This window comes from Myotis davidii, unplaced genomic scaffold, assembly GCF_000327345.1.
Source record: "Myotis davidii unplaced genomic scaffold, ASM32734v1 scaffold64, whole genome shotgun sequence".
NCBI classification, from domain to species: domain Eukaryota; kingdom Metazoa; phylum Chordata; class Mammalia; order Chiroptera; family Vespertilionidae; genus Myotis; species Myotis davidii.
The window spans coordinates 4,836,436-4,846,046 of record NW_006296226.1 but is presented as its reverse complement, the minus strand read 5'-3'; the positions used below and the strand labels follow the sequence as shown (position 1 = coordinate 4,846,046).

General features: G+C 45.3%; 1 protein-coding gene across 1 annotated transcript; it reads right to left on the bottom strand.

Moving 5' to 3' along the window:
* Window positions 1-5,889: 5,889 nt before the first annotated feature.
* RNF183 (ring finger protein 183) lies at window positions 5,890-6,441 on the bottom strand. The gene is given in 2 exon segments (XM_015568753.1): window positions 5,890-6,173; window positions 6,176-6,441. Coding segments are annotated over 2 exon segments (447 nt in total). The 5' UTR covers window positions 6,339-6,441.
* Window positions 6,442-9,611: the final 3,170 nt, after the last annotated feature.

Genomic DNA, 9,611 nt, shown 5'->3' with positions numbered 1-9,611 from the left:
CTTTCCCTTTGCCTTTGTATGATGTCATAAAGTTTGCTTTAGAAATGCACAGACCATGACATTGTGTATTTCCTAGACCAGTTATTAACTTTTTGGCTCCAAAGAGATCTTCCTGGCCAGATGCCTAGGAACAATAGACAGATGTCTCAGGGAAAGTTCTAGAGCACCTGTCAGTGCTACAGCTGACCCTTTCTTCTAGAAGGAAGACAAGCAGTAAATCAGAAAACCCAAGGAAGTGGATTGGGAGGGGGTCCCAGGGCTGCTATGAGAGGGAACATACCTGTGAGGAAATAGCAGGCCTCTGACGGACTAGCAGGGCTCTGTTACCGATAAAATCATTTCCCTAAACTCTACGCATGTGCTTGATGTGTAAATTCCTTATCTGTGCATTTTAAGTAGAAAATAGATTAATAAATGTAAATGTTTTTATAAAAAAATTCAGTGTTATATGCGCTAAACAGGTTCTCTCAGGACCTATTATACAGGCTGCTGAAATGTATTCATTCATTCATTGGACTCTTCATTTCAGAGGCTCCCCTCTGAAATCATAGTAAGGAATTTTCCAAAGACAATTGACCTTTTTCCACTGGGAAAGTATATAAGCTCTTGGAATCTGACCAGTTCTATAGTCAGTATTTAAATACATCTGTGTCTTTGCTTACATATTTATAATTTAAGTATATTTATATATTGAAGGAACAGAGTGGTGATTATTATTGGCCTTCATTTTGACACAGGAAATACAAGAATAAAACTCAGGGCACTTGGTGTTTTTAACCTTTTAACACTGAGAAAAAGGAAGCTTAGCTATTTCTGAGTAACCTTTGAAACATAATTATTAAAGAACAGCTCCATCATAAAAAATAAACAGACTACTAGTTGTTTCCTGAAATTGGCACTTCTGGGTACAGGCTGTCTGGCTCAGACTACATTCCTAGCTAGGTGTGGCCGTGAGAATAAGTTCTTGTCAGTAGGTGGTGAGTGGAAGTGATGTGTGTAATCTCCACCTTATAGCTTGAAAGAAACACATTTGTCCACTAGCTAGAAGCAGACTGCCAGTAACAGCTCAACTATTCGGGCGAGGACAAGATGACGAACCAGCAAAAAATAAGGAACCTGGGCCCCCCCAGTCACCTCAAGGAGCTGAGCTGCTCCAACAACCTGACCAGCCGGACTGTGACTTGGAAGAGAAATGAACTTTATTCTTTTTAAGCCGTTACATATATATTGTTTAACTTTTAATTCAAGTATACAATCATAAACCATTTCAGACATCTTAAGTTTTTATAAACCTAACACGCTAGTAACCAGTACCTAGATGAACAAGCATAATATATCCAGGAACCTCGATGGCCTCCCTCATACCACCCTCCGGGCACATCTGATAAGGGATTTGTAACAACAAACCAGTTCTACTTTATAGAAATGGCATCAGACTGTTTTGTAGTAGATGGTAAGTGTGGCCACAGCTTTCCTCCCTGTGTGTCTGAACCTTTCACCGTGAGTTGCTCTCCTTGGTGGGTAGGACCTATTTCCCCACCCCTGGAACCTGCACTGGTCTCTCCACTTGGTTTGACTGACAGGAAAACGAACGCTGTGCAGCTTGTGCGGCTGTGGCTTCAGAGGCCTCACAGCTTCACTTCCACCCTCTCGGAATGCTGCTCTGAGGTCTGTCAGGAGGGTGGCCGAGGCCACGTGGAGAAGAACCAAGCACCACCAGATACCTGAATGAGGCGCCTCGGACCTTCCAACCCCACCAAATCTGCAGCCACGTTCAGATGACATCAGAAAAACCACAGCTATTCCACACAATCATGAAAAATAGTAAAACATTGTTTTGAGACACTATGTTTGTTAAACGGCAATAGATTCAAGTGAAACAGGCATATGATCTTTGTTGGTCAGGCTTTTGCTCCGTGTTTGTGAGACTGATGCATACCTTTGCGTGTAGGGGAATATTATTCCTTCCCATTGCTGTATAGTATTCTAATGTGGGGCAATATTGTAATTTATCCATTTCACTGCTGATGGGCCTCCTTCTGGTTTGGGGCTCTTACAAACAGCGCTGCTATGAACAGTCTAATAACATGTCATTTGGTGGACATGCATGCATTTGTGTTCATTATTTAATTAGCGGAGGCCTTTCTGGGCTATCGTGTAACTTGCTTTATTAGCTTTAGTAGATACCACCTCTTTTCCAAAAGGGTTGTTCTAGTTCATATTCCACCCACTGTGCAGGAGAGCTAGCAGAGTTTCAGTTGTTCCTTGCCAACACTGTGCTCTTAAACGTTGCGACCCTCAGTTTTAAAGATGAGCGCATTGCCCCGCCGGGTGTGGCTCAGCGGTTGAGCGTTGACCCAGGAACCAGGTCACCAGTTTGATTCCCGGTCAGGCCATGTGCCTGGGTGCAGGCTTGATCCCTAGCATGGGGTGTGCGGGAGGCAGCCAATCAATGATTCTCTCTCATCATTGATGCTTCTGTCTCTCTCTCCCTCTCCCTTCCTCTCTGAAATCAATAAAAATATATTTAAAAAAAAAAGATGAGTGCATAGAAGTTGAAGATGACTAGGGAAGTGTTAGCTTTAGGAGCCAATGTTAGAAAGAAGCTGGACCCACTGGTTTTGATGTCTACCTTTCCTTCTGACACTTCAGGTTAAATGGGCAGAATTTAACAATACAAACTTATATGTGCACAGTGTACTATATTTTAATACTACTTTCACAATCATAATTTCATCTGAAGACTTCCAATAAAATAACACTGTGAAATAGGCAGCCTGGGGAATATCACTTTTACAGAGAGGGAAGTGATTTGCCAAGGATCACACAGCATGTGGCAGAGCTCAGATGGGAGCCCAGGTCTTTGGACATGCAGACTGGTTCTTCCCACCAAACCCTGTACTTCCAATGGCATTGTCTTGGAGGTGGTGAATGTGAAAGCTGAGGGGAGGGGGAAGTATTGGTAGCTATGGAATAAGTGACATAGGTTAAACATCACGGACAGGAGGAAAGTTTAATCCATTCCCAGATGTTCTCTCCCCAGGGTCTGGAATGCAGCATCCTGCTTGGTCAAGGTCTTTATGCAATAAATTAAAAAGCCCTGATTTGCCCTGGTCGAGTGGCTCAGTTGGTTGGAGCATCATCCCCATATACCAAAAAGTTGCCGGTTCAATTCCTGGTGAGGGCACATTCCTAGATTGTGGGTTCGATCCCCAGTTGGGGCATGTACTGGAGGCAACCACACAATGTTTCTTTCTCATACTGATGTTTCTCTCCCTCTCTCTCTAAAATCAATAAAAACATATCCTCCCGTGAGGATTAAAAAAAATAATAAAAGTTAAAAATTACATTCAATTAAAAGCCCAGATTTGGGGTGGTTGGAGATTGGTGTCAGCTAGCACTGCATGTCCCACATGCTGGACACGCTCAGTCCATCCAGAAATAGCCTTTTGCAAACTGGCCAACTTCACATGACTGGTAACCCTGCAGCATGAGGCTGCACAGAATGTTGTCCTTAATTCACCCTAAGTGAAAAACACAGGTAACAAAACAGCACCATGCAGCATCGTCCCATTTTGGTAAAAATATATTTGTGCATATATCTATACATTCATAGGTAAAGATCTGGAAGAAATAGAGCAACAATGTTAACAGTGTTATCTCTGGTATTAACTTTAAAGATCAATTTTTCTATTCATTTCTGTATTTTTTTGCAATGAAGATTAATGTTTCATTTTTTAAAACTTACATATTTTTGAAATAGATAATGCATTCACATAGTCACAATCAAAAGTACAAAAGGTTATTACCATCAAGTCTCCCTCTTATCCATGTCTGCCTTTCATCTGGCTCCCTCCAGCGGTAACCAGTGTTACCAGCACCTAGTGTATCCTTTCCAAGATGTTTTACAAGCAAATGCATACATTTGTTTCCTTTATCGCTTTTACAATAAAAAGGCAAGACTTTCATTTAAAAAGCATTTTAGAAATGTCAGTTATAGTTGACATTCAATATTATATTCAGGTATACAGCATAGAAAACTTTCATTTTGAAGAAAAGGTAGTAGAAGACTATTTTATGATATAGAAAGGTAAGTGAAAAAAGGCCACAAAAAAGCACAGAGTATGACATATCCTATATAATAAAAGTCTAATATGCATATCGACCAAACAGCAGAACCACCGGTGGAACAACTGGTTGCTATGATGCACACTGAGCACCAGGGGGCAGACGCTCAATGCAGGAGCTGCCCCCAGCCCCCAGGCTGGCCAAGGCAGGTGTCAGCAGGGGCCCCTGATCACCCCGCCAGTCCCTCCCACAGATCGGCCCTGATCAGTGGCCAGGCCTAGGGACACCACCCATGCATGAATCTTGTGCATTGGCCTCTAGTGTTTAATAATTTATGAAAAAAATATACTTAAAATACTACACTTATAAGTAAAAGACTGAACAGCTGTTTCCCAAATGTGTCAGTGGTTCTCTCTCAATGTAGGGTTTTCTCTGGCACCAGGCTGCCTGATTCAAATCCCAGGCTGCCACTTCCTAGCGCTGTGATCTTGGGCAAGTGACTTAATCTTTCTGTGTCTTAGTGTCCTTATCTGTAAAATGGAGATGGAGTCCTAGCCAGTTTGGCTCAATGGATAGAGCATCGGCCTGCAGGCTGAAGGGTCCTGAGTTTGATTCCGGTCCAGGGCACTTACCTCTGTGGCAGACTCCTCCCCAGCCGGGCGCTGGTCAGGGCTCGTGCAAGAGGCAACCAATCTATGTGCTTCTCTCACATTGATATTTCTCTCTGTCTTTCCCTCTCTCTTCCACTCTCTCTAAAAATCAATGGAAAGATATCCTTGGGTGAGGATTAAAAAACAAAATAAAATGGAGATGATGATGATGATGATTGTGTCTACCCATACAGTTGAGTTGTCATCAGGGATAAGTTATGAAATTCAAGTAGAGCCCTTAGAAGTGTGTGTCAGCAATTATATACATCTGAATCTCTGAATTTTTCTATACTGGACATGTATTACAATAAAAGTTAAATAACAAACTCCCACACGAGAAGGGAACTATACAGATACAGAGAGAAGCACGGAAGGGAGAGAGTGGCCATAGAGAAGAGAAGAGTGAGAGACCCCGAGGCCCCAGGAGGAACAGAAATGAGACCTTGCAGACCCAGAGAGGAGGGGGCTCTCTGGCTTCCTGGCTTTAACCCTCTAGGAGCCCCAGGAAAGGGCCCTTTGCCAGTGTTGCCCACTGAGCATTACAAGAGCACAGATGGACCCTGGCCCAGGAGCTTTCTCTCCTGGCATTTGGAGATGGCCATTTGGATCTTTGAGAAACGCCCTGGACCTCCCTTGTACAAACAGCCTTCAGGCAACACTCTGCCACTCTTCCTGGCAGAGCTCATGTGGAGAAAGGCTTCAGAATAAGAGCGAGGACTCCCCTGGTTGTGCCTGAACCAACTCACACCACGGACCTCCTGAGGGTCAATTACTGCCACCTTGACGTGGTTAAAAGTCTAGCAGTGGTCGGCAAACTGCGGCCCCTTGAGTGTGACTCTTCCACAAAATACCACATGCGGGTGCGCACAAACAGTGTGATTGAAACTTTGTGGCCACACTCAAGTGTGGCTCTTCCTAAGCCTTAGGAATACCCTAATTAAGTTAATAACAATGTACCTACCTATATAGTTTAAGTTTAAAAAGTTTGGCTCTCAAAAGAAATTTCAATCGTTGTCCTGTTGATATTTGGCTCTGTTGACTGAGTTTGCCGACCACGGGTCTAGGGGGTTGAAAGATGAGACGCTTCATTAACAGCCCATCTGGAGAAGGAGATGTCCAATTGTAGGATCATGTTTCTAAACCACACGGCATGTGCAGGAAGCAGCCACACTCAAGGGGCCAAATCCATCCTCCCAATACTTGGCCTCCCCTTTAACATCTTTAACATCATTCTAAACTCTGTATCAGGTAAGTTACTTATCTCTTCCGGGCCTACGTCCAGCGTGTAGACCTGGAGCTGGTGCAGGAAGTAGCAGCTCTTGGGCTGGTCCTTGAGACAGAGCTGATGGCCTTCCAGGATGACGTGGTGGGGCTCCAGGCGGAGCAGGGTGAGCATGGCAGTGTCTGTGGACAAGTCAGTGACAGGCTGCCCGGAGGCCAGCACAGTGGACTGAGTGGGCACAGCAACTGGCGCTGGGCTGGAGTCACCAGGATGAGGCGGGCCAGGCATTCCATGCAGAAGGAGTGGCTGCAGTCCAGCACTTTGGGGGTGTGGAACATGTTGTTGAAGGGGTTACAGCAGACAGGGCACTCAGGCTCCCCGCCCTGCTGCTCAGCCATCCTCGGACCAGATGCCAGGAGGCCTGGCAAGAGACATCCGGGCAGAAAGAGAAAAGAAGCAAAGAAACACCCATTAAGCTCTGCCCTGTGCTCGGTCTCAGGGTAAAAGTGGTCTGTGGTTGTTAAAAAGTATTATCACCCACATTTCACAGATGAAAACACTTGGGTTCAAAGAGAGGAAGCGATCTGTTCCAGATCACCCAGTCCTAACCCGGTTAAGTCTGGTGCTTCCGTGGTATCCCCTCTATCGGGGCGAAGGCCTGAGCCACCCCATTCTTAACCCCTTCCCCGGCAGAAACGTGTATACTCGTTTTCACAAAATGTTCTTTTTCAGTCGTTGACGAGTATACTAAGAAAATATGGTAAAAAAATATGGTTTATAGGAAGACGAGTTACAAACTGTTTTCATAACCAGCATCAAAAATACTATATAGAACTAAAATAAAAAAATTAGTCTGAAAAAGAAACGTTTTTAACAAAAAAATTGTTGGGGAAGGGGTTAATGAGCTGCCACCAGAGGAGACCGCACCCAGCTTTGGAAATGGATAAAAATGCCCCTAGGCTCCATGTGATTGCCCTTGGCTTCGGGGACTCCAGGGAGAAGCAGGGGAGCCGCAGTCAGGGGTTGGTGCTAGAGAGCAACTACATCCTTCCCTGCGGCCTCAACTATCTGACGAGTACAGCCTGGCCCTACTCTGGGAACAAATCCCAGGCCTATTTCCCTCCTCCCACCTTGGGGTACAGGGCCAACCCCCGCTCTTTTGTGCAGGGGTCTGGCAAGGCTTTTTCCCTGGACCAGGAGGCTTGGAGGCTCCCCCGCACAGGCCCCTAGATCAGCCCTTGCAGAGCCACCTCCCAATACTTGGCCTCCCCTGGCTCCTGCTCCCTCCCTTTGTCCTGGAAAAAACCCCAGGGCACCCACCTGGGCTTCAGTTGGCACTAGAGTGGTCAGCAGACTACCCTGAAGGGCCTGCGGCTCCAGTCTCTCTTCTCCTGAACCCACAAAGCTTTGGGAGCCCGGAAGCCAGACTGAGGACCCCCAGGCCATGGCCCCACCACCAGGCCTCAGGCCAACCCCATCCCCACCTTCGACTCCCTGAGGGAGTGTTTACAGGACCCTGAGCTCCCGGAGGCCTACCTGATGGTGGCCATCCTCGGTGTCACTCCGTTGTTCATCTTCTGCCTCGTTCGGGTCACACAGTTCCGTGGAGTATGAGGTGAGCATCGGCTCCAGACAAGGTACAAGCCTGTCTCAGCTGCTGCGGATGTGGGGACTGCAGAGCCTCGTGTCTTCCTGGGTCATATTGTTCATTTTTACAGCCCACGTGGATCAGGTGGGCCCTGTGTTTGCTCCTGGAACAGAGTCCTACTATACTGAGAATCTCTGAAAGCTCGAGGACTGGGAAAAGATGCGAGGAGACCTCTGGGTGTGAGCCATGGGGCCTTGAAAGGGCAGAGAGGCAGGTCTGTGATTACAGAGCGACAGCTGTCTCCAAGAGCCCGACTCGCCCAAAGAGTAAGCTACAACTCTCACTGGAGCTGCTTTGAACTCATCCACTTTTTTTTTTTTAAATTGAATTGTTCTCTTTATTGTGTTGCTAAAAAATTGGGAAAGTGAGCTTCAATTCTGTGAGCAAACGTGTGTCTCAGTTTTCTCTTAATCTTGCCACCAGTCCCAGTAAAAAATGGTCTGCGTTCATTCATTTATTCACTTATTTCGCTGATGCTATGTCCGAACTAGAGAAAGAGAAAGGTAGGGCTATGCCGGGGTGGCAGAGAGCCCTCTCCAGCAGGGAGGATGTGCTCATTACCTGCTTCTGGCGCAAGGCAACCTCCTGTGGGTATGGAATGTTAGGAGTCTGAAAGTTTAAAGGTGAAAGCAGGTTCAAAAGAAATCTGGGATTTAGAGGAAAGAGTTTTATTCCTCTTAGTAGGTGCAGAGATCCTGACGAGAACACTGGGTGCAAGATGGAACTGACCCCCTCCACCACGCCCTGAAATTCTGGCCTCAAGAGGTAAGGCAGAAACCCTGGATAGAGCGAAAACCTTAGCTCCCATCCCAGGCTGTGAGGCCGAGCACCCTAGTTTTCATTTTACATGACAGGATCTAGGAACCAAAGAAAACGAGGTAGAATTCATTTAGAGAACAGCACCCTAGTAGGAAATTAGGCTCAATAGCGTCCTCTTGAGGGCATTCTGAGAACATCACTCTAGTAAGAGGTTAGGGTCATTAGCGCCCTCTTCTGGGCATTCTAGAGAAGAATCCTTTTAAGGTTTGGGGCCTAATAGCGCCCTCTTGAGCGCATTCTGACAGCAGCACTCTAGAGGGGATTAGTCTCTGCACTCTTATGGGCATTCTAAGAACAGCAACTTGGTTAACGATTAGACTCTATAGCGCTATCTTGTGGGCATTCTTAGAACAGCACCCTAGTTAGGGATTAGGTTCCATAGTGCCCTGTTGTGGGCAATTAGAGGACAGCATCCTGGTAAGGAATTTTTGTACATTAAGGAGACCTCCTTTTAAAAAAAAAAAATTTTGGTTTTCTCATTGAGTGATTTTTTTCCACTTTCTTCTAATACACTGACCCAATCCTCAGCTTTTCTTAACCTGCTGGTGCATTCCTTCCAGTGTGTTCTTTATTAGTGCTACATCAGCCTATATTTCCGACCGTATTCATAGTTACTATATTTTTTCTCATGCTGTTGAGCATCTTTAACATCATTCTAAACTCTGTATCAGGTAAGTTACTTATCTCCATTTCATTTATCTATTCTTCTGAAGAATTCTTTTGTTCTTTAATTGTGGGGTTTTTTTTGCTCATTTTGGCTGCCTGTTTGGGTTTGTGGCTATGTGTTAGGTAGATCTGCTACACCTTTCAATCTCCACAGGACAGAGTCATACGCTGTTTCTGACTAATGAGATCAGGCAAATACTCAAAGCCTCCAGAGACCAGCCTCTTCTTGTAGACCAGTGGTTCTCAACCTGTGGGTCGCGACCCATAAGACCATCGGAAAACAAATATATAATTACGTATTTTTGTGATTTATCACTATACTTTAATTATGTTCAATTTGTAACAATGAAAATACATCCTGCATATCAGATATTTACATTACAATTCATAACAGTAGCAAAATTAGAGTTATGAAGTAGCAATGAAAATAATTTTATGGTTGGGTCACAACATGAGGAACTGTATTTAAAGGGCCAGAAGGTTGAGACCCACTGTCCTAGAGGAAGCAAATGGATGCCTCTTGGGTGAGGGGAGCCAC